Source organism: Pempheris klunzingeri, chromosome 15 (genome assembly GCF_042242105.1).
Source record: "Pempheris klunzingeri isolate RE-2024b chromosome 15, fPemKlu1.hap1, whole genome shotgun sequence".
NCBI lineage: Eukaryota > Metazoa > Chordata > Actinopteri > Acropomatiformes > Pempheridae > Pempheris > Pempheris klunzingeri.
In genome coordinates, this window is record NC_092026.1 from 2,685,001 (window position 1) to 2,710,083 (window position 25,083).

General features: G+C 44.1%; 2 protein-coding genes across 2 annotated transcripts; both read left to right on the forward strand.

The window, feature by feature from the left end:
* The first annotated feature begins 6,945 nt into the window (after positions 1 to 6,945).
* On the forward strand, positions 6,946 to 8,935 carry erich2 (glutamate-rich 2). The gene is made up of 7 exons (XM_070844818.1): positions 6,946 to 6,961; positions 7,737 to 7,773; positions 7,858 to 7,913; positions 8,025 to 8,146; positions 8,296 to 8,353; positions 8,434 to 8,505; positions 8,598 to 8,935. The coding sequence occupies exons 1-7, from the start codon at positions 6,946 to 6,948 to the stop codon at positions 8,855 to 8,857; spliced, it is 621 nt and encodes a 206-aa protein (XP_070700919.1). The 3' UTR covers positions 8,858 to 8,935.
* Positions 8,936 to 12,019: 3,084 nt separating this feature from the next.
* Positions 12,020 to 24,646, forward strand: LOC139213903 (glutamate decarboxylase 1-like). The gene is made up of 16 exons (XM_070844600.1): positions 12,020 to 12,128; positions 14,140 to 14,196; positions 15,467 to 15,604; positions 16,328 to 16,570; positions 17,769 to 17,859; positions 22,047 to 22,159; positions 22,275 to 22,390; positions 22,608 to 22,687; positions 22,813 to 22,867; positions 22,965 to 23,081; positions 23,184 to 23,248; positions 23,349 to 23,427; positions 23,616 to 23,765; positions 23,889 to 23,996; positions 24,175 to 24,264; positions 24,473 to 24,646. Exons 1-16 carry the CDS (start codon positions 12,053 to 12,055, stop codon positions 24,644 to 24,646), a joined length of 1,752 nt encoding a protein of 583 aa, XP_070700701.1. The 5' UTR covers positions 12,020 to 12,052.
* The last annotated feature ends 437 nt before the right edge of the window (positions 24,647 to 25,083 follow it).

Consider the following 25,083-nt stretch of genomic DNA (forward strand, 5'->3'; position numbering starts at 1 on the left):
TAATGGCGAGCACATTTCGGCGCTCTGCTCTTCATTTAGCTGACAGCATTTTCTTTATGGCACCTTGTGTTATGGTATCATAATCATGCCAGTGCCGCTGGAGCACCCGAGGAATAAATCTTTATAATCCCCCTCCCACCACCACCAGCACCACCACACCAGGAGATGCTGCTGAGCTGTCGCCGCTGCTCAGGCCGCTCTGTCTCCTTCACGCCGTTACAAATGGCCGCCTCGGCTGTCGCTCAAATTACCTCATGGTTCAACTGCGTCACGGGCGGAGAGAGAGAGAGGGAGAGGCATGGAGGAAGAGGAGGAGAGAGAGGAGGGCACTGCCGAGTGATGGCCCTCTGAGAACATAAACGTAAACGAGCATCTGTAGTTTTGAATCTTAAGTATTTCTCTTTAAACCTGCGCTGATCGATATTATTTTAAAGAAACAATTGATGAAATAGTTATAGTTACTAATGCGGCCGTCACAAAATACCACAAAATAATTCTGTGGCTCCACAGAGCATCATGCAGCATGAAAGAATGTGCTCCACCTGTCCAGGACCAGATGACCCACCTGTAGCTGGGAAACAGAGTGGAGCGTTTAAGGCCATAAGAGACTCAAAATGAGTGCTGACGTCACAATATGTGTTTGCTAATATAAAATACCATAACAACATCAGCCCATATATGTCAGCTTGTTCTGATTCCCCTAAACGGCCCAAAACAAACACACAGCTTTAAAGCAACTGCATGAGCAAAAATCAGAGTATTAAAGTTCACATTCTTCCATATTATGGACTGTAAAATCTAGATTTGGCTGATCTCCAGTGGGTTTTTAATGTGCTGCAGTGGCACAAATGCAAAAACAAACCTGTATTCTTTTAGCAGACGATAATGTGTTCCTGTCCAGCCTTTAGCACCGTAAGAAGTTTTCACTTTTAGTAAGAAGTTGGTTGAAGAAGTGTGTGTATGTGTGCGAGAGACTAACACACACAGAAAGGACATCCAATTTCACATATTTTTCTCTAAGAAATCCTCTTAAAGGTATAAACCGGCCTCGTGGATCCCTATTAGATCTGCTCAATGAAGCCGTCTCTACCTTCTAAAAGCACCAAGTTGTGCCCCTTTATGTCTCTCTTGCACTTTCAGGTTGTGTGAATCTGTGCGTGTCCTTTTACGGTTAATTGCTTTTTTATTACGATCATTTTTAAATCTGCTATATTGTTTAACTTCTTCTCAGTCTGAATGTCCGACTGCCTCTTACTGCAAAAGTTCTCCGTTTTTCACAACAATCATCATTAGAGATCAACACATTTCTTTTGACTCTGTGTGGGGAAACATGGAAACATCCTCCTCTGTGGGCGGACGGCCGCCAGAAACGACTGAGAATGAAGTGGGAAAAAGACTAAAAGTGGGAGGAAGATGGATGGAGAGGAAGGAAAAAGCCCTGAAATGGGTGATGAGTGAGGGAGAGACAGAGATGGAGTGAGGAAAGAAAATGAAGAAATACAGAGTTGATGAGTGAGGAAATGATGAATGGGCTGAGAGGGAGACAGATGGGCCGGCTCCATCAGAGGGGGAGAGACGGAGAGAGAGAGAGCAAGTGAACGAGTGCTTACGGAATCAAAGAGGATGATGATTATGATGATGACATACACACATAATAAAGTGCCCGGAGGCCGGAGCCATCCTCTTAAATAGATTTCACATTAAGAGCAAAGCATGTGCGATAGTATAAATATTAGCAGTAAAACCCCTCGGCTCCTGTTATGAGGACACAAACAAGTGAGTGATTTAATAGAACTAATACAGTAAACTGACGGGTCACCGTGTGTGTGTGTGTGTGTGTGTGTGTGTGTGTGTGACATCGCAATGTCAAATGAATCAAGGAAGTAAGACGGACAGGTGGATATGTACTGTTTCATATCAGTACCTGGAGATCATTATCATATCTATCATTAAGTTTTTGTGCATGTAGCCTGTTAACCTCTAAAGACCTGGTGTGGACATCACATCTTGGGTTATATTACCATAGTAGTTAATTCTTTCATGGACATGCATGTGGGCAAAATTGTTGATATTTCATATTGTTTTTTGCACCGTGATTTTCAAAACATGTTCAAAATATGTTTTGTATGTGTTATAAATACATGGAAAAGCAGTCAGGAAAAACAAACTGCTATGTTCAGGGTGGAAATAAAGAGTTTTGCACAAAGGTGACTTTATTGTGTTTTCTGGAAATGAAGACCGATTGTCCACATATGTGGACATAATGTTTCTCTAAAACTACACCATGTAAAAAGATGATGCTTAGGTTTTATACTTATCAGGGTCCAATAAGCCCAAATAGCAAGGAGAAATAAAAACTGCATATCAAACAAGAGCTCGGGTCTTAAGAGGTTAAACAAATGAGATATATAGAGTCAATTAGCCCACTGAGATTACGAGGTTCTGGTTCAGTAGGTGATTAGTTTTGGACAGAGCCAGGCTTCCAGTCTTTATGCTACGCTAAGCTAACCACCTTTTGGATGACCTTATACTGTACAGACATGTGGTTGGTGTCAGTCTTCTCATCTACCTGCCAGGAAGAAAAACCTTTTCCCACAGTGTCAAACTATTTCTTCCAGCGCTGAGCTGTTGTAAATGAAGTTTGGTTAATCTGTAGATAAGCGTACACTGGCCTCTGTGATGATGACGCCACTAAGGATCCTAATAAAGGAAATAAAATAGAAAATGAAGGCATGTCACTGACAAAGACATTTCTCCGTAGATGGCGTTCAACAGGCACTCAGAAACGGTTCTTAAGCTTGATCTTTCTTCCTCTAGTTTGATTTGCGGTCCGCAGTTACACCACACAGTTTAATTAGCCTTACTTGGCCCTTGTACTGGAACAGAAACAAATAAATCAATACTTGTAACACCTCACTTGCTCTCTCATGTTGTCTATTTGTGACGTCAGCACCTGGTATTTAATACCCCCCACCACCACCACCCCGTTATACAAGACACACACATCCCTCCACACACACACACACACACACATGGACCCATAATGGAGCAATTATCCTCTCCAGCTCCGATCTGCTCCTCTGATTGTAATTTGCATTTATTATTAGCCTTCAGCCTGCCAGAGGCTGTGAGGCGTGAGGATGGAGCGTCACACACCACATCACACTGATAGACAGATGCTTCACAAACACGTGTGCTCGAGGAAACAGAAACATGAGCGCCAATGTGCCACATACACATGCAAACTTATGGGGGAATCTGGGCGGACATGCACCACGGAGGACGTCCTTATGACAGCAGGGTGTTGCTTCGTTTTGTTAATGCTGATCCGTGTTAATGATGCTACAGCGGGAACAGTATGTTCACTGGGGCTCCGTCACAGAAAATACATGCTTCACATTCCACACTGTGATGTTTCCCTTCTACCAGTCTGCTGTGCTGCTGCCCCGGGGCTCATCGTATGGAAATTTGTGAGAAGCAGAGTCTCTCAAGGCACATGCAGTACATACAACCCTCCAGCACACTAATAGATGTGCATGCTGGTGCTCACACACACACACACACACACACAATGAGATGGTGAACGTTCGGGATCACTGAAGTGTGAAATGATTCTGTTATCATGTCGTCTGTGTGGAATATATTTCCCATCAACCCTCTATGGCAGGTGTGCCTGATTGGCTGCTGGTGCTACGTGTGCATGTGCATGTGTGTGTGTGTGTGTGTGTGTGTGTGTGTGTGTGTGTGTGTGTGTGTGTGTGTGTGTGTGTGTGTGTGTGTGTGTGTGTTTATGGCTCTCTCCATCTGTCTGTTTGTCTGGGCAGGAGGAGTTGGGGAAGGGGAGTCTCCATATAAACAAGGTGAAAGTGTCAGGGCAGCTTTTGCAGCACACACATCAAGACACTCATTTGCTGAGCTGGTGTACAATCAGATCTTACATGATGGCAGTAGTTAGCTTGTTTACTCAATACGTGTATTTTTAAAAATATTTTCTTCCCACTGGGAGCAAAGCACTTCTATGTGAGGACTCTCTGCCACAGTGACACCTGTTTGGTTATTTAACAGACAGATTTCTATATTTTACTGTGATGGCTGTGCTCTTTTCACTGGTTTGAAGTTGGTGGAACTTGTGGTGCCATTTAAATCAGAATCAGAATCAGAATCAGAATTACTTTAATAATCCCCAGGGGGAAATTGCTTTTTGTTACACACAGCTCCAAAAGAATAAGAATAAACTTCAAACACAAAAGTAGAAAATATAAATATATAAAAAGTATGTATTAAAAATTATTATTAAAAATTATTACACAGAGGTAAATTACTGCACCAGGTGAGTCCAGAGTCTTATAATAATAATAATAATAATAATACCACTACTAGTAATAATAACATAACAAGTAAGGCGTTGTATTATATAATATTAATAATACTACTACCAATAATAACATATAACAACATGTACACTCAGAGTGAGGAGCTGTACTATATAATAATAATAATAATAATAATAATAATAATAATAATGATAATGATACAAATGTTGGCAGCATCAAATCTGACCAAACCGCACCGACACAAAGTCTTTATGAAGGTTTTTGACTCTTACTAATACCACTTAGTTGGACTGTGACTTCAAACTATATCTGACTGCACAGCGTGTGTTTGTAATGACTGAACCAGGGTTCAGGGATTAAAATCAACTATGCCAGCAGCAAAGCCCAAACTGTGTGAGCTTATTTCTGCCTTCATGGCGTTCTGCATGTTTGTCTGACCCTTTTGAATTGTGCACCTGTGATGCAGCAAGAAATGAATGGGCATTTGTTTTGGCAGGACAAAGCAGAACAGATTTGCATGAGCAATATTTAATGAATGCAACATGTTCACAACAAATTGCCAGGCATCAGGGGTTGGTAACCTCCTGGTGGGAGCCTACTGTGTGCACTCGGGAGACTTTTCTTTACCATTGTTCTTGTTTTGAAATGTACATGCAGGTGTTTGTCTCGATGACACTGCACTTAACATTGCATGCTATACAGAGACGATGGGATCTTGAATTTTAGTTGAGATGGTGCAGTGTAAAATATGCAGTAGTCCTTAGTCATGCATCAAATTCATGCACTAAAGTCTAGAGAACCATAATGTGGAGCTGGACTAAAGGTGGACAACATCCTAAAGGATCTATTGGTTTGGTTCCATGGCAACAGAGATACGACACCATGACCCTTTGCTAAATCTAATCTAAATGAGTCCCGTGTCGTTCTATGAGAAACTTTCCTTGTTCTTCTCCATTTCCCGGCCAGGTTTCTTCTGCTTGTGCAGCGACACTGCCAACTTTTCTCCAGATGAGACTGATTGCCTCCTCTGCACTTTTCACACTCATGAAAACACATACTGAGGCGTGCACATGTCCACACTCACTAAAAACACACAGGCACACGGTTCAGTGGCATGTCGGTGTGCATGGGAGGGATCCCAGGGGAGCGCTCAGTCCGAGCAACTTCACTGCACTGCCTAATTGATGTGTTTCTCTGTGTGTGTGTGTGTGTGTGTGTGAGAGAGAGAGAGAGTAGGAGGTGAAGAGAAGTCATGCATTTCAACAGTCCAAACTAACCTCACCTTTCTCTAAACAGTGCTTCAAACTCCGGCAGAGAATCAACAAGCCGTCAGTCATGAGCTAATTTAGTCTCTGTGGAAGTCTTCAGCCTTTCAGTCTGGCAGAAAATGTCTTCCTGAGATTATAAGACAACCGTGAAACAACACAGCCAAGTGCTGAGGAGACCTGAACCTATTAACCACACACAAAATACTGTACGTCCATCCTCACACACACACACACACACACACACACGCTCATCCACACACACATTCAAGACTGGGGGCAGCTCTTTCGATGCATGCGCAGCTAATGTAGCAGTTACAGCTACTTATTGGATGAAATATGGCCGACATGGAGGGTGGACAGAAACAGCTATAGGATTAGTGTAAGCGGGGGCCTGGGAGAGATGCCTTCAAGATCTCCTATTTCTGAGCCTGAGTACTGCAAGCAAGAATTTCTTTTTGGTTGTGTCATCAAATAAGTAATAAGTATGTAGGCCTATGACATGCATGGGAAATAAACCTTTTACAACACCAATGGTCTCATTAAAACGTTAACAACCCATACAATGACCAGAAACACATAATTACCTGTTTAAACATTTTTTTTATCACCTGACATGGTGCCGTACTCATAATTTTTTACTTTCTTTGCACATTTTTATAACTGTAAAAATTCCGGGTGCACCTGAAGGCAGCGCTGCCAGTTGTCGCCATGGTAACAACTGTTTACTTCCCCGTTGACCGCCGCCTGTCAGACTGACTTTAGCTCGGTTTGCTAGCTTACTATAACACGACAGAGAGGAGTTTTAAAAAGTTTGTAGCTAAAGTTTGTGGTCGCTTTGTCCTCCACTATGAACAGGTGAGCGGCTCACGAGCATTACCTGCGCTAACGTTTGTCCATTAACGCCCTCTTCGTTAACGTTAGCTAATGCTACCTACTAATTTAAGCTAACCGTTAGCTTCCTTTAAAAATCACCAACCTGACAGTTAAGGACTACCGTTGATTTATTTCAGTTGTAAGCTTAAAATAGATGCTGTAGCTATAATATAAGGTTTCTATACAACCTGAAGTCCCTATCAGCACTGTATAATCAATGCTAATTAATAAATAACAAAGCCGTAAACATGATTTCACTGCTGTAATTTGATGTCCAGGTTAGAGGATTTGTGCAAATCCTCCATTGGTTCACACGGACAGGTAAACACCAGAATACAGCTGTTTTATTACATTTTACATTTTGTGGATCACTAATTAATTAATTAATTAATATTCAGTGTTTGGCAATTGTTGATCTGAGTGTATGATTTGTCTAGTTGGCAGTAGGACTGACCTCTGCTCACGCTGAGATGAACAAGCCCAATGGTAAGAGCTAATTCAGGCTTCACATCAGTGAACCCAACACCGTGTTCAAGACGCTCCAGTTTCTTTTTTTTAAGACTGAAATGGGACCTTTCCAAACAAAGGGAGGGACTTTTGCACTTTTCTGTCATAACACACCTTGCTCATGTTGCACTTTTAATCTTTTATTTACTTTTTGCATCCAGCAGGAGTCTTCCTGCCTGTGCACATGGGTATTTTGAGATGTAGACAGCACCAACACGCATTACTGTATGTTTGTCATTCGTGAGGTTTCTTGCCAGGAGACTCAAATGTCTGGGTTTCACACAGTGTCTAATAATTATACAGGGAGACATCTGTGTCCGAGGGAGCAGAGATAAGAGCTTCTCCATCAAAAGCAGCTGCAAAACTGTGACCCTCAGACATTATGAATCTTCATCATGAGTGAAAAAAATCACCTCCTTGATAAATGTGTGTGCACATGCCTGCCAAATTTGTCCAAAGTGATTCTGGGACCACGAAAAGTGAACAAGAACATAACTCCTCACCATGAATGACTGCTGGAGAATGAGCGTCATTCTTTGAATTGATGATTTCTGACCTGAAGTTCATTTCACCCTTTTATCGTGTCAGTATTTGGTTTTATTCACACTTACAGTAGATTTAATGTTTTTTTTTTAAATAACAATGTACCAGTGGGCAGTTTCAGCTTGTTCTGTTCACATGATTCATGTCAAATACTACCACCTGTAGCTCCTGGCTTAATTAAATCTCTTCAATGTCTGTGGTTCTCCTTTAGAGCGCTCATTAAAGGAATCCATCAACATTACGCCAAGGTTTGTACTCAAAATCCACACCGAGGGTGATCTCAAGCAAATTAGATATATCACACAAATCTTACACCTTAAATGTGATTTCAGGATCCAAGAACAGTTCCAGCTGACTGCGGTGCCCGATGAGCCTCCAGATTCGGCAGGTAGGACGCTGCAGAGCAAACCCAAAATGCAGAGACAGTTAAGTGGAAAATAGAAACTTGGAGAGTTTTGTTGACAATAATGATGATCGTGACGATGATGATGGTCGCCAGGAGGAATGACACATGCTCCCCCGGCAATTGAGCGTCCTCCCACGCATGAAGCGAACGAACAGAGTGAGGAAGAGGACGATGAGGATGAAGACATTAAGGCGCCGCTGGTGCTGTTAATGAAGGTAAAGTGACTGATCACACACTTCACGCTCTGTTTAGAAAACGACTTTCTGTTGTTCAGGTCTAGAAAATATTTTTCACACTTTTGGGCAAAATTCCACTTTTAGTCAATTTGGGGAAACTGACGCTCAAATACAATTTATGGTTTCAGTTCCTCACAGCTGTGATGGACAGAGAGTTTCGGGTGGCCAGCAGACTGTGTCAGATGAGTACGTATCCTGCGTCCATCCAACTGTACGTCTGTCAGTCAGTAAACCAGCCAATGGTGCCTCTTCTCTCCTCGTTCCAGTTCTCATCTATGAACCAGACAATACTGAGGCCTCTGAGTTTCTCCAGCTGATCCAGGGGAAGCTGCTGCAGGGTGAGAGTCCCCCCTCTTACATCCAAACACAAGCACTTAGCCTGCAAACTCCAAAACACACCGTGAGTTTGTGTCACATCTTCTTCCATTAGAGCTAGAGGCAGAGCAGAGCGCTGAGGAAGATGAAGAAGAAGAAGATGAGGATGAGGATGACGACAATGACGACGACGACGACGACGACGACGACGATGATGATCAAGATGAGGGTGACGGTGACTCTAAGAGCGATGGGAGTGACGAGGAATCCTCTCAGAGCTCAAGCTCCTCGTCTTCACCGTCAGATGATGATGAGGAAGAAGAGAAGCAAGTGAGCAGACACAAGCCGTGTCCTCCTCCTCACAGTTACCCCTGAAGTCTGTTGCACCAGTGTCAGCGCTCCGGTCAGCAGAGATCTCTGCTTGTTGTTAGTTTGTTCTTATTTCCATCCACAAAGCTCCTAATTCACTTTCATATTTCACTTGTTGTATCAGATTAAGTTAAACTTCTGCTGAATCATTTGTGAAGCAGCAAAATGTAATAAAATAGCAAGACTAAACTCTGAACATTTTGTTTGAGGCCTTTAGACTTCAGGCCAAATGGCTTAAACGGTGTTTTTAAGAGTTTAAGTCAAAAACTGATCTCCGTCAAATCGACTGTGTGGATGTTTGATCGATATCGTGCAGAGAGCTGCAAACAATCTCAGCTTATCTTTACACATTTGTCATCAAGTTTTGTCACCATCTGCTGCACTTTGCCGTCTTCACCGAGCCAAACATGTCAACCTCAGTGATGGTGCTAGATCCACAAGATTCACAAGATCATCGCAATCAGTCAGTCAATCAATCCACAAGACCACCAAGGTTGTTAGGATTCATCGGCTGAGCACCATGGATATTTGTATCCAGATATTTATTTCTACTTTGCTTCCCCACCAGCATGGCTCGATGATCTTTAATCATCTGGTGACCCCTCAGATTCTTTCTTGAGACCCTTTGGGGGTCACAGGGTCCACAGTCTGCACACAATCCAGCTCACTCTGCCTGATTTTAGCCAATTTAGCAATTTCAAATTTCAAAATCATCTGTACAATGACTTCACGAAATGTTGAATGTTTCTCACGGCGGACATGTAGATACGAGTCCCTCAAAAGCCCTCTAGGAGAAAGCAGCAGCAGCAGCAGCAGCTTTACATGTCGAACCAAGAAAAGCACAGGTGGTGTTAACATTAATAACAGTTGCGTTCCTTACAGGTTTTCTACACATCAACAGAAAGTCTGAAGGGGCCGATGCTTCCCTCCTTCCTCTGCTCAGTCTGCTCTGACATGTTTGAGTTGAGAACATAATGGATGTGAATGTCTCAGCCCAGAAAGTTCTGAATCAGCTGCTAACATCGCTAAAGTGGACGGAAACGTGCGTTCGTTTGCATTTTCTTTTGCAGATTTTCTCTAAAGTCTGTCCGAATTTGCTCTACGTTTTAATGGAAACCCGACTTGTGTGGACACACAGTCACATGCAGAGCGCTGAAGAGGATAAACTGGCCCCAAACGTGACACTTTTTTATCAGCTGTGACCTCAATAAACAGAAAGAATTGATCTGATCGTGTTTTAAACCTAACAGCACCAGTGAGCGGCCTTTTTATGGGACGAGGGTGCGTTTTTTTGAGCTGCCAATCAGGCGTGTTTTTCTGTGATTCTCTGCTCCGTGTTCACGCTATAGCATCACTTTCAAGGTTACACACACACACACACACACACACACACACACACACACACACAGAGCTAATCCATCCTTAAGGAACGCTATCAGCCAGTATATGTTGAGTTATTATCACATGGCAGAGCTTATCTTTATGAGTCGTCTCCACGCATGGCTTGTGAGAGGAGAAAATATGAGCGCCATCCGATAGAGGCTGTGACATTTGCAGTGAGTGAATGAACATAATGGCCGGTCTCTGCCCGTCCAGCCGGTGGACCAGGACACGGCGAGGACACTAAGTCAACGCCCGCCTGGCTGGATTCACTTTGATGTCTCAAGTGTTATCGTCCATGTCAAGGTTATAAAAAGGGTGCGGGTCAGAAATTATGATGCGTGCAGTGGTGTCACCTCATGAAGGTGAATATTCCAGATGGATGACGGATGGATGGATGGATGCTGCTTTTCTCCCCATCACTTGGCACCTTTTGTCAGAAAACCCGTCTTTATTGTGGGATAACTGAGGCGCAGAATCAGCCTCCACAGGTTGAAACACAAGTCTGAATTCTCAGTACAACCATAAACCCGCTGTGTTCTTCATCCCAAGGTCAACTTCTATGTAGTAGAGCACATTTAACATTCAAGTCTCCATCCTCCATCCTGTGACACCCACCCACCCACACCTGGAGACACACAGAGAGAGAGAGAGAGGGGGGGGTGGGGATACGTCACTGGTGTTTTTCCTTTTGCTTTTTAGGCTTCTTAAAGTGGATTGTGGCTGTCAGTAGCACTCAGGGAGGCTTCATTAGTCGTCAGAGGGAGGCAAGGCTGTGACTCATGCCTGCGTGAGGAGACCAATGGGCGGCCGGAGCCTGAGATATAAATAACGAATATCAGAAATATTCTAGAGGGAGAAAGGGTCACTTGCGCGCCGCTGGATTGGGATTTTATCAGTGCGCTCTGCTCTGCTGGTACTCCGCCGTCGCCGCCTCTGGACTGCTCCTCATCGCCTTCTGGGTGGTTCATTGTGCCATCTGTAGTTGTAGTTTCTGTGGACCAGACAACCTGTGAGCCCCCGGTAAGACGTCTCCTCTCTCCTCCGTGTTATTGACAGGCTCCGTGTCCGTTCGTGGGTGATTGTTGCGCGCTTTTTGTCTTAGCCAAAATAAATGTGGCGTCCAGATGAGTGACAGAAGGGACCCATTAGTTGTTCCAGCCCGTCTCTCACACCGCGGTGACAGTGACGGATGATGGGATGCTCCTCGTTCAAAGCGCAACTTAATTGATTGCTGAGTCGATGGGTGAACGGTGCAGGTTATTTATGTGGACATTAGTTATCAACATTTCTTTGATAAACCCGTGGTGAGCTCAGCTGTGGTGTGATCCGGCTCTTCTGACATCTATCAGTTGCATTTTTCTATTTATCTTAATTAACTTCGACAGGCTGAAGGTTTTCAATCTTCCTTACAAATATCAAATATCAAATATCAGTGCAGCGTCGGATCACAAGACTGACATCTAAAGGTGCAGCCTATTTCTATCTATTTCTTTAATGTCCCTGATATCAACTTTGCATTTTTATCTTGACAGTTGGCTCCATGTTGAGGACATTAATGTCAGACACAGTATGTATCCACATTTAAAGGTGCTGTGTTGTCACCTAAACTATTTCTCCTGATGCGCATCGTGCGTAATTCTCTCCAAACTGGCGCCCAGCCCACCCAGCCACCCCTCACTGGTTTTTAGGATGTTTCATTGTTTTTATTTTCTGATCAAACCTATATAAAACCTATATTTGTGGCCCCTCCACTAACCGCGGACCGTTTTGTTTGCAGCTGAATTATCCCCCAGCTGGAGATCAGATAACAGAGGACTGATGGCCACGTCTGAACCGAGAGCCAGCGGCGGGGACCAGGACCCCAACTCCGCCAATTTAAGACCTCCGTCCTCAAGTACGTCCTCACACTCCTCCCTGTTAATAGCCCCCGCGATCCCCGTATCGATCCCCCGGGGTGTGGGGGTGTAGGTCCCCGTCAAGGCTCTCCGGAGCTCCACCGGGCTGTGTTTACAGACACAGCCCGGTGGAGCTGACGGGGACCGGGTGCCTTGCTCAAAGACACCAACAAGGCTTGGATCCAGCTCCCCCCAAACCCACACACACACACCTCTGTGTCTGCCCTCCCCTCTCTCTCTCTCTCACCTCCCTCCCTCCCTCTCTCTCGCTCTCTCTCCTCCTTCTCTGTCTGATAAAAGCCAGTCTCGCCCGGGCCATTTGCTGTGTGGCCTCCGTCGTTAATCATTCCGGTTAAAAACAGAGCCATCACAGCTGCCTGTCCTGCCCGGCGGTGCGCACCGAGCAGCGGACCTGGCGCAGGACTCACGCGCCACTGAGGCTTTGGCGTTTATAATAATCACCCAGGAGCATTTACTCATTTATTCACTCTTTTAATAAATACGGATTTTCAGATCGAAATTATTTTCCAGATTAGAATATTTCCCCTATTTTTAATTCTCGTTAGAACACCGTCGTTGTTGTGTTTTATTATTATTTCAACGATTTCGACAAATTTCGTAAAGAATAAATAATAATAGTAATAATAATAATATGTATGATGATTTATTTCTGTCATCTTGTCTCGTTTCCCATGATGCTTCAGGCCCTGGAGGCTCCAGGCTGCATAGCTGAGCTCCTGGAGAAAATATTTATATCTATTCTTTATTTTTTATTTTATTTTCTTAAAGCGTGTCCCTTCCTGTTAGGTGTACATTAACCTGTGGGTTAATTCATCATTTTTACCCCTTTGTCGCGCGCACAAATCGACCCCATTACGGTGCTCTTGAGCAGCCATCTGCGGGAAATAATTAGAGGATTTTTGTCTTCAGCCAAATGTGAGAGGAAATAAGCTGCAGAGGGCCACTGCTCATATTTTACTCTTTTTTATCGAATGAAATAAAAACAAAAAAATGTTTTTATTTTTGGATCTTTTCTTTATGGCCAGTCAACATTTCTACAGATGTTCCAAATGTGAATTTGTACCGAGAGGAGCCCATTAAAAAAAAAAGAGGGTGTTTGTTTTGTCTGACTTGCTCGTATTCTGCTGCTGGATGTTGCCATTATCTCTCTGCCACGCTCCATCTCACGCCTGGCGGCTTGTAGTGTGTGTGTGTGTGTGTGTGTGTGTGTGTGTGTGTGTGAGCTCGAGTTTCTCTCACAATGAAATAGCTTCAGTAAATTTAAATACTTGTTTTTGTTTTGAAAGTTTTCCATCAGGTGTACTCGCTCTGCATTTTATTCCCTCCGGCTTCTGCTCCATCTCTGCTCACGCATGTCCAAGCTCGGGTGTGTGTGTGTGTGTAGCTTTGCGCTTGTGTGTGTGTGTGTGTGTGTGTGTGTGTGTGTGTGTGTGTGTGTGTGTGTGCATGTCTGAGACGCACTACTCTATAAGTTCCTGCATCCAGCCGGCTATAGACTTCCAGGCCGCAGACATTACCAGCTCGCTCCAGTCACATACTGTGTTTCACTCAATTAATTTCTGCCCTCCTCCGTGAGCTCATTTCACGGGCGTTAACTCCAGTCCGCCCCTTGGCTGGGTGTGTGTGTGTGTGTGTGTGTGAGCCGGCGTGGACGTGGCGTGAGGGCCACTGTCTGCGCCTATTGATTGAACTTAAATCGGAAATGTTATAAGACTCATCCCCTTATGATCAGTGCGGCAAATAAAAGGTGGATCAATTGTCGGCCAGCCAGAGGCAAACAGAGACCTCACCGAGCCAAACACAAATTGTTTAAGGCTTTGGAAAGAAAAAATAATAAATAAAAGAAGGAGTTGAGAGCCACACACCCGGCCAAGAGCCGTGCGCATCACGCCTCCACTGTGCTCACTGTGCTCCGCCAGCTTTCTATCCATCACCCGCCCATCCACGGTGTCTCCGCGGCCTCAAACTCAAACGTTCATTCTGTTTTAGCCTACGAGTATGCGTGGATGCACGGATGCACCCGGAAACTGGGGATGAAGATCTGTGGTAAGTTTTCTGGGCGCATAAAACCTCCCTACCTGTTTTTTTATTTTATTTATTTTAGAAAAATGCTATTAAGGAAGGATATATGGGTGTTTGGAAACATGTCTCCATAATGTGGGGTGAGATGTGTATTTATGCCTCTAAAAAATGTTCATTATTTATCATTCATCATTTTTTTCTTACTGTTTTTTTTTTATTCTGGTCCATCCACTCAGGCCTGACTCAGGCTGTTAGAGCAGGGCCGTCCGCCACTGTCACTGCGTGTTTCCATCTCCCAAAGGTCAGTGGACATTAGCCTGTAGGTCTGATGATGGGAGCCCCGGATCAGCCCCCTCCTGTCTTTACCATTTCACCACAAAGAGAGAAGAAAATACTCGAGACAGGCCTGGAAACACATGCGGCAAACCCCCACAGAATCCCTTAGAATAACCTGTGAATTAAAGACATTCCCCCACCATGTTCCTCTGAAGCAGACACTACAGGAGAGCATGTGGAGGCTGCAGAGGAGGCGTGCTGCTTCCTCCATCAGCTGAAGGAATGCCTTCTATTTCACTGAGTCGTAAATTAAAGTGCACTAATGATGCGTTTTCCTCGCAGCTCTGGGGGGGATGATGTGATGTGATCCTGTCAGTCAGGATGTCAGTGGCCTGTTTGCTGTGGTGGAAATGATTTAAGACCGAAAAAAAGGATGGATGAAGTTGGATATTTGCATTTCTCAGAAAGAGGAGATTGATCAGATTGGTCCAAATGGTCGTTTTAATGGACTTTAATGGGGGAATCTTTCTATATGGAAGCTGAGGCCATATTGATTTTGAATATACCATTTAGGATCTAATGATTCCACTGGAAAGAAAAAACGGGTGAGACTATATTTCACAGGGTTACAGAAACGGATCAATCACGGAGATCAGACCTGCCCCGGGGCCATTAACCCCCTTTACAGGGGGTGTGTGGGGGCATCACTGCGGCCTGTCCTGCCCCCTGGGCCTGGGGTGTGGCTGTGATGTCACAGGGTGGGGCAGCATCCACCCACTGTGTGTGTGTGTGTGTGTGTGTGTACATATAGTTTTGGCCTCCACCAGAGGAGCATTTTAACGAAAGCTGCCTCAGCACGTGCATATCTGGACCTCCATCACTCCTCTGCTCTTCTCTTTATTTCTTCTTCTCTTTTTAAATTTTTTTATATTTTCTAAATTTCCATCCGTGTTGGTGTTGCTCCTGGTGTGCGGGATGGAGGTGTTTGGTGATAACTGCTGCCCCCCCAACACCCTAGGGTTCCTGCAGAAGAACAACAGCCTGGATGATAAGGGCAGGCTCGCGGGCCAGAAGAACCTGCTCTCGTGCGACAACAGTGACCGGGACGCGCGCTTCCGCCTCACCGAGACCGACTTCTCCAACCTGTTCGCCAGAGGTGAGGGGGCACCCTGGGGACACCCTGGGGACACCCTGGGGACACCCTAGACTCCTGACCTTACTGCACATTAAATGGAGATAAATCTGTTTAAGGCCTCCTGCAGAAACGTTTGCATGTTGATAATGAAAGTCAGATTTAAAGAAGAAGAAGAAGAAGAAGAAGAAGAAAGTCCTAATTAATAATGAGGTTAAAAGAAATAAGCAGAAGTGTCAGAAACCTTTAAATTGAGTTTTTGTTTCTGCAGATTAAAACCTGCTACGCCATTTTTGTGATGACATCATGTTATTTTTCAGCATTAGATTAGATTAGATTAGATTAGATTAGATTAGATTAGATTAGCCTTTATTCATCCCACGGTGGGGAAATTCACAGTACACACACACTGGATAAGAGTATAAAGATATATTGAAATATAAAAAAATAAAAGATATAAAAAAGAAGAATATATATATGTATATATATACAGTATATACAAAAAGGAATGTAATTTGCATGATAGAAAGGTTATTGCACATGATTTGGTTATAAAATTTTAAAAAATATAGAAAATATTACACTTTTTGTGTTTTCTTCATGTTGGTCTACTGGGAACAGGCTTGATTATAAAAAAAAATAATTCAGTTTTAGGCCTAAACTGAAAATAAACAACATTAACTCTTATAACTCTTATAATCTCCAAGGATAAAGTGCCACCATCTCTCCCCCTCTCCCCCTTCTTAGACCTGCTGCCAGCCAAAAATGGAGAGGAGCCCACCTTACAGTTTCTGCTGGAGATCGTCGACATCCTCACCAACTACGTCAAGAAGACTTTCGACCGCTCCACCAAGGTGCTGGACTTCCACCACCCCCACCAGCTGCTGGAGGGCATGGAGGGCTTCAACCTGGAGCTGTCCGACCAGCCCGAGTCCCTGGAGCAGATCCTGGTGGACTGCAGGGACACGCTCAAGTATGGCGTCCGGACAGGTAGGGAGGGAGAGGACACCTCCAGGGCTGAGCTGGACTAGAAGAGCTTGGGTCACCAGAAAGATGATTTAAAAAAAAACTGACTTCATCTGAGGCCTTTTGAATAAATCATGTATTTTAAAATGCAAAAGAAATAAAATTAAAAAAAGAAATCAGACCAACATAATAATAATAATAAACATTATTACACTCAGCAAACTACTAACTACTATCTGTAATATTGTAGATTAAAAATGACTTTACATTAATTTGATATTTGTACCTCCTATAATCCACTTTATTAGTGTCATGTAAAATTAATACTCAGATTTTTTTAACAGTGCAGATTTCTGATTTCAGCAGAAACCTTTAGAGGAGAAGCTGTTAGTCAGACAGCCTGTTACAACCACTGCCTTATTTATCGCCCCCCTCCTCCATCCCTCCCTCCTGGTAATTCAGTTGACATCCCTCTTTTCTTTTCCCCCTGACTTATTAAAGCAAGTGTGGCCTGAGGGGATCCTCACGCAGGCCGTTTCAAGCTGTTAGAAAACGTCAGCGCTCAAACCGTCCCTTGGGTTAGATATGTCATGTAGGGTCTGCTGCGTCTACAACTCAACACCACCTCACAGACCTGCTGGGCTTTTCTTTTTTGTTGTTTGTTGGTGTTTTTTAGAGGATTTCTGGCTGATTCCAACTGGGGGAGCTGAAACACACAGCTGTCTGTCTCTCCTGTTGTGTTTCACACTGACTTTATTTGTCATATTTGACATTTCTATTCAGATCTAACTTAATTTGACTCATATATTTGATCACCACCACCTCCACAAAGGTGCTTGTATCCATGGCTGCATCTGAGCTCGGGGCCTATTGACGGTGGCTGCGTGTGCAAGCACTTCAGAGTCTAAGTGGCTGTCGTACAGCCTTGTTACAGCTGTAATTATGGTACACTGAGCAGTGCTATGTCAGGTCCCTGAGGTTTCATGGCTGACCAGGGGAATACAAAATAAAGCCTGAATGCCTGTGAACACTGAAATGAAGAACTGCTATCAGATGAAGTCAGCTTTAGCCTGCATACTGTGGTCACTATATGCCTTTATAAAGCTTTTTGTGTAGTCAGGACAAAGCTTTCTTATTGCTTTCTCTTTATATATATATATATATATATATTTATGCCTGGTAGAGGCAGTGAAGCCCTGCTAATGGGAGTGTCTGTGTTTAGGTCACCCACGATTCTTCAACCAGCTGTCCTCTGGTCTGGACATCATCGGCCTGGCCGGAGAGTGGCTCACCTCCACTGCAAACACCAACATGTAAGTCACACTGCTCCTTTTTAGCTTGTGCGCATGTGTGTGACACAATTATTATAATCTATTGAGGTGCAACACGGCTATATGTCACTACATGTAGGCCACCGGAAATAGCCCCCAGTGTTTTTCATCCAAAGCCACGGTGGGCGTGCTTGTGGTGTTCCTCTCAGCTCACACCACAGCCGGAGCCTCCGAGGGCAGTTATATAAAGTGTTTGGTTTGTCCTGTGGAGACTGTGTATCGACGGGCGGCAGGCTGCCACTGTGCTGTACTGTGTGTCGGAAGCAGCTCGGCCCCAGGGGTGGTTAGATTGCATATTGATCTCAGGTCACAGTTATATGGTGGCCCAGTCTGATAGAGGGCATGAACCACATACAACACAGACACACACACACACACACACACACACACACACACACACACACACACACACACACACACGCTGTAAATAAGCTATAACTCTGTGTTATGATCACTGGAATAGATTAACCCTTGTATGGTGCATTTTCATTTTTTTTATCAAGAGAAAAATGATACGATTAACTATTTTTTCTCATTTTGACGAGTCTGAGTTTGAAAAAATCATCAATTGTATAATTTTTTCTTTTGATAAAGAATGTGACATGAAATTAAATCAGGTCCCGCAGATCCAAACACCATAAAAGGGTTAAGGAACACTGTGCTAATCCTACTGTACAATATCAGAATATTGAATGTGCAGACAGACAGACAGACAGACAGACAGACAGACAGACAGACAGACAGACAGACAGACAGACAGACAGACACATCTTTGCTGAAAGTCAAGCAGCCTAATATTTATATCTCTGTCAGTTCATTCCCAGGGGAGGGATGAGTGAATCACTTGAAGTCTAATTGGAGTAAACATGACTTCCTAAAGAAATCAGGGTTAATATCCTTATTTACTAAAGAAAATAAAAATATATCTGAATCCTGACTCACAACTAGATCTAAGATTGTCCTTAGGCGGAGGCCAGAGAAATACATACACAGCGTTTAACTAATGATATTTATTTTATTATTGCATTATTTTCTCAACAGATTAATCATTTGATCTATAAAATAACAAAAAAAATATTAAAAGCTGCACATCAAACAAAAGCCTCAGGTGACATCATCAAAAATCTTGTTTTGTCGACCGAAAGATAAAAAAACTCAATTTACTTTCACGTTAGACAAAGAAAAGCAGCAAATGTTTTTACATTTTTGCTTGAAAAAAAATGAAAAAACGAACTGATCGACTGATGTAGGAGACAGAGAGTGTAGATAAAACATTTTAAATCAGAATGAGCCACTTTAATGTTTAAGTGCAGCAAATCTGCAGCTTTGCCTCGACGACACTGATGTGGAGACACTTTGGAGTTTCATGGTTCATTGCTGCACCAGACCACCGGAGATGAGTGACGGGCAGGGGGCCACTCATCCACACAGAGTGACCGTTCGGCCTCCTCTCACCGTTGTGGCCTCTCATCTTCTCTCCTAGACTGGCTGCTAAAGAAAAGATGGATGCACAGACAGTAAACCAAAAGCTAAAGGGAAATTGAGACACTTTATTTAACCCATTTCGCAAAACATTAGCTCAGGAAATCACCCCGTCTTACGAAAACTTTCCCATCTCATCTCCCAGTTGGAATAATGCCTCAAGAGGCAGGGCCATTGATTCGTGCACACTTTGATAATGACACACACTCACACACACTCACACACACACACGCACCAGCTTTGGCTGTCCCAGATACAGCAGCTAAGGTTTCCAGTCCATTGACTGCAGGCTCATTGTGAGCTGGTCTTAGCAGATAGGCCAGCTGGGCCCCACACTGACACACAATGTCCTCCGGCTGCACAGAAAACCCTGTCACACTGTGGAAAGTGGCGGCTGCAGCTCCCTGCAGAGTGCTCATTCCGGCTCTATTGTCCCGGTGGATGCAGACTGACTCCGTGCTGCTTTGAGGGGCTGAGAGGAGAGTGTGGTTGGGGGGTCAGAGGGTTAGTCACACAGAGACAAACACACACACACACACACACACGCACGCACACACACGCATCGAGTGCCCTTGATGATAATAATAAGGGCATTTAGGGGCTGTCCCTGGAGACAGGCAGGTGACTGAGGGGTAATTTTCACCCTGAAAAGACCAATGATTGGCTCTGATTGTGATAATGATCACCATTATTGTCATTACGGCGTGAAATGACCCACAGAGGGAAGGAGAATTTGAAAAAGGTGCTCTTGTTTTGTCCCTTTTCTGCCACGGTTAGGATGTATATTCTAAAAGGAAATGAAAGGGACCGCTTCCAGGATATTAGGCATTTTTGTGTTTCTTACATCTTACATGATTCCACAATTTATCAAAGAGAGCATTACATTTCTGAAATTAGCCTATTGAGACAAAAGGGAGAGACATTTTGTCTCCTTTGTGATTTCATCAGCAGTCCCAGTCTGGTCTGCTGTGCTGCTCCAATCACACAGGAACAATTACACAAGAAACATGTATTTTCTTCTCTACTTCTTCATCCTTCTGTTCTTAATTCAATTTCTATCCATCTTCGACTACGGGGCTTTTTATTCTCTCTTCTTTTTGCTCCTACATTCTGCCACTTTTTGTGCCACTCGTTGTTTTTCTTCGCTGTGCGCTCTCCTCGCTCTGCCTCCAGATCATCCCCTCCTCTTCCTTTGTTGTGCTCTGTCACAGTTTCCTTCAGTGCATTGTTTCCCTACAGCTCCCTCTCCTCACTGCCTGTAAACCTCCTCCTCTCCACCCACGCTGGGAAAGTGTTTCAGTCCCTGTTTGGAGATCTACTAAAACAGAGAGGAATCAACCCTTTCATGCATGAATTATGATGACCTCAGTCAGGAGAAGTGTTTTTATTCATCTTTAGGCTGAAAAACAAGATTTGAACTTTTTTTTTCAATCCATATTTTATAAAGATATATTTACATGTCCAGTAGTTGAAATACAGCTACTGATGCATGATGTACAATTCAGTGGACATGTGATTAATCATAATTTCCTCCCAATATAAAATCAATACTTGGAAAATGTAGTAATTGCATGACTCCTTAGATGTTACTTGATGTCACCATATGTTTCTTACCTGCAAGAGTTTCTTTTTATAGAAGGTTTGATCAGAAAAAAAAGAGCAACTCTGTGTTTCTGGCTGTCTGTCGGCCATCTTGGCTTCCCACTGGGCAGCAGTCAGTGTATGAGATGATGCAGCAGCTTCACTGTAGAGGCTGATGTGCAGCTACGCCATCAAAACTCATGCATATACAAGAAAACAGCTTCTGAAGAGCTGCACACTGTAGTGACCTCTATGCATGAGAGGGTTAAAGTGGAGAGGAGATAATGTTTCTGCTGGTTTAGGTGGTGCTGGTGATGGTGGTGCTGGCTGATAACTGTGGAGGAGTGTTGTGTAACTGGTCTCATTAAAAGCAGGGTAAACAGGGTATCGGTCGGCGTGTGGGAGGCGATGAGATGACCTGTCAGTCACTGTACACGCTGTTTAACCTACTTTAGAGTTTTCCTCTTCAGTCGTCTCTGCAGCTACATCTCCTTTTATCCTCCGTCAGCTGACAGAGATGTTTTAAAAGCTGTCTTCTGCCTCTCATCTCTTAAAATGTTCCTTCTTATGTTGTGAATATTATTCCTCATCACTGAATCTTTTATTTTTTTTTTAATGAAATAATGAAATTAAACATTATAGTGTCTCTCTCAGATTCTGGATTTTGGGGTCAAAGGAGGTTCTTATCTCCTCAAAACACACATAGACACACACATTCACGTCCTCTCAGCCTTCACGTCAGCCCCATTCAGGCTCACCGCTGAGATTGGCAGGATTGACAGATAGCCATCAGAGCTTTGTGTGTTTTAATTAAACTACCGAGCGATTTCAGAAAGCATTTGAATATGAATGTTTGCTGCCCGACTCCTATCAGACACTTTTTAATTAGCCCAGTCAGCACAAGCTCCAGTTTGTGCTCCGTGGACAGAATTATAGTAAAGCTAATGAAAAACCAATCAGTGTGTCTGTATTTGGGCTTTCTAATCTGCAAGTGTGTGTGCATAAGAATCTTTTCATTCTTCTTCCTCAACAAAGCAGTTGATGATGACTCAGCCGCAGAGTTATGTGGCACATTCAGATGTTTTCTTTTGTGATTTATGTGACAGGTTCACCTACGAGATCGCTCCAGTGTTTGTGTTGATGGAGCAGCTGACTCTGAAGAAAATGAGGGAGATGATTGGCTGGCCTGATGGAGAGGGAGACGGACTCTTTTCACCAGGTTAGTCTATGAATTAAAGAAAAAAAAAGCCTTATAAAGTCCCTATAAGCTCAAAATGTAAACGTGTGTGAACGCTGCTGTCCAAGGTGCTGATGTGTGGGTGTCTCCTCAACAGGGGGCGCCATCTCCAACATGTACAGCGTGATGATCGCTCGTTACAAGTATTTCCCCGAGGTCAAGACCAAGGGCATGTCCGCCGCTCCTCGCCTCGTCCTCTTCACATCTGAGCATGTAGGTGACTGTGAACACACTACACTCCCTTCCAGGACACTGACACTGTGGACTGAGGCCATTGAAGAAGCCCAGTAATAATCAGCAGGCCACACACAGTTAACAACATGACAGAAAACAAACCAAAGCTTAAGCAGCAAATATAGCTCACAAAATATCCTTGAGAATTAAGAGTTTGGATGACGGATGAATTAATCCCTCATGTGTGTCCCTACAGAGCCACTACTCCATAAAGAAGGCCGGAGCTGCCCTGGGCTTTGGTAGTGAGAATGTGATCCTGCTGAGCACAGATGAGAGGTGGGGGGGGATCCATCCTAGAAACTTAAAGCCACAGTTCATACAGTAAATGTGTCACATTTGAATAAAGCCAGGATTCAGACTTGGTGTGTGTGATGATAACATGATGCTCCGCGCTCTGGCAGGGGGAGAGTCATTCCTGCAGATCTGGAGGCCAAGATCATCGATGCTAAGCAGAAGGTCAGTGTCACTGTTCCTTTTAGCTTCTTTCTTTATTTCTTCTCGCTCATCAACCAAAAATCCTCCCCTCTAATCGTCATGTGTGCTGATTCTGCAGGGTTATGTGCCACTGTTTGTGAATGCCACGGCGGGTTCAACAGTGTACGGCGCATTTGACCCCATCAATGAGATCGCTGACATCTGTGAGAAGTACAACTTGTGGCTCCACGTTGACGTGAGTGGTGGAAATTAGAGCAGTTACTTAAGTATTCCTGTAGCAGTAATAATACTACGTCCTTGCCTGCATGCTCTCCTGTTAAAAATACAATCTCCTCAGGGAGCGTGGGGCGGCGGACTGCTGATGTCCAGGAAACATCGCCATAAGCTTAATGGAGTTGAGAGGTAACTACACGGGAACAGATGGGCTGCTCTGTAGTGTTATGGGAAGGAAATCATCAGTGAAACCACATGAGTACATTAAGACACATATTAAACTTTGCAGGGCGAACTCTGTCACATGGAACCCTCACAAGATGATGGGCGTGCCCCTACAGTGCTCTGCAATCCTGGTCAGAGAGAAGGTACGACAGAACACACTCAGGCCGTTAAAACACTGCACTTTGAAGGTGTTTTCTGTGAACTGGAGCTGCTACATGTTAATAGTAATGTAACCTTTCCTGGTAATAGCAGCAATAGCGGCTAACATGACATGACAGAGGAGTCGTGGGAAAAAAGGTTAACCCTGAACGTGCTCTCTGTGTATCTGCAGGGCATCCTGGCAGGCTGTAACTCCATGTGTGCAGGCTACCTGTTCCAGCCAGACAAACAGTACGACGTCACCTACGACACAGGGGACAAAGCAATCCAATGTGGCCGACACGTCGACATCTTTAAGTTCTGGCTCATGTGGAAAGCCAAGGTGAGACGGTGACACACATACACACATTGTAAATTCAAGCCAATAGGAACTATCACAAGGTCATGGTGTTGGTGTTGCAGCTTTCTACTCAATGTTTGTCTGACCTGCTTTTGTTCCCTGCAGGGCACCATAGGGTTTGAGCAGCACATTGACAAGTGTCTGGACCTGTCCCAGTACCTGTACAACAAGATCAAGAACAGGGAGGGGTATCAGATGGTGTTTGATGGAGTGGTGAGCTTCTCTAATTTTATTAAGTTATTTTCAATCACCGTGGAAAATTGGATATCATATTCTTTTAGTTTGATAAGCTGTACATGACAGAGACATATTTTTTTGGGGGGTTAATGGATAAAAAAAAGCAATCAAAGGTTGATTTACATCATTTAAATTCTTTGCCTTCTGTCTGCAGCCTCAGCACACCAATGTTTGCTTCTGGTACATCCCACCCAGCCTGAGAGGCATGCCTGAGGGCGATGAGCGCAGAGAAAAACTCCACAGGGTAAGACACCATTTTTATAAGTCGGCCTGCACCTCACCGGTCACCTGCACCCAGTGACCTCAGGTGGAAACGAGCTTTTAGTTACACCTGCTGCAGTAAATCTAAATAAGCTTTCACGTGTGTCCTTTTTCTTCTTCATATAATCAATGAAAGCTATGTATTTCGGGAGTGGGGGCTCCAAACTCATCACGTGTTTTGACTCCACCAGGTGGCGCCAAAGATCAAGGCTATGATGATGGAGTCAGGGACCACCATGGTGGGCTACCAGCCTCAGGGCAATAAGGTCAACTTCTTCCGCATGGTCGTCTCCAACCCCGCGGCCACCCAGTCTGACATCGACTTCCTCATTGATGAGATCGAGAGGATGGGTCAGGACCTGTAGACCTCTCGGCCAGCGAACCTGCGGTCTCTTATCTGTTGTATTTCCAAAGGCAGGGGCCCGTGGGGTGAAACACTCACAGTGCTGCAGACAGAGTAACGATCGGACATGTTTTAGCTTCTTTCTATCCAGTCTGTCTACACCTGAAGCATTCTGACTGTTTCTCCAGCAGTGAGAGGGGCCTGTGAGTCTCTTCAGGTTCGTCCCACTTAGTTCCTCCTCTAGACAAAATATATACGTACCAAGTATCTGAAGGCTCCAGGTACAGCAAACATGCTCTTATGTGTGCGTGTGATGTGGAGTCTTGTAATGTGTGTTTGTGTGTAATCTAGTTTCTTGTCTAATGTAGTTTGTCTTTTAACGTCTGTATGTATGTGTGTGTGTGTGTGTGTGCCTGAGTGCAAGTGTGTGTGTGTGTGTGTGACACTGAAAGGGAGACG

Bases quoted from the DNA above. Each gene is read 5' to 3' on its own strand.
- LOC139213903 (XM_070844600.1), top strand. From the start codon at position 12,053: ATGGCCACGTCTGAACCGAGAGCCAGCGGCGGGGACCAGGACCCCAAC. The intron at 22,160-22,274 runs GTTAGTCTATGA...TCTCCTCAACAG, and splicing joins AGACGGACTCTTTTCACCAG to GGGGCGCCATCTCCAACATG. The intron at 22,688-22,812 runs GTGGGGGGGGAT...GCGCTCTGGCAG, and splicing joins CTGCTGAGCACAGATGAGAG to GGGGAGAGTCATTCCTGCAG.
- erich2 (XM_070844818.1), top strand. The intron at 7,914-8,024 runs GTAGGACGCTGC...GATGGTCGCCAG, and splicing joins TGAGCCTCCAGATTCGGCAG to GAGGAATGACACATGCTCCC. The intron at 8,506-8,597 runs GTGAGAGTCCCC...TTCTTCCATTAG, and splicing joins CCAGGGGAAGCTGCTGCAGG to AGCTAGAGGCAGAGCAGAGC.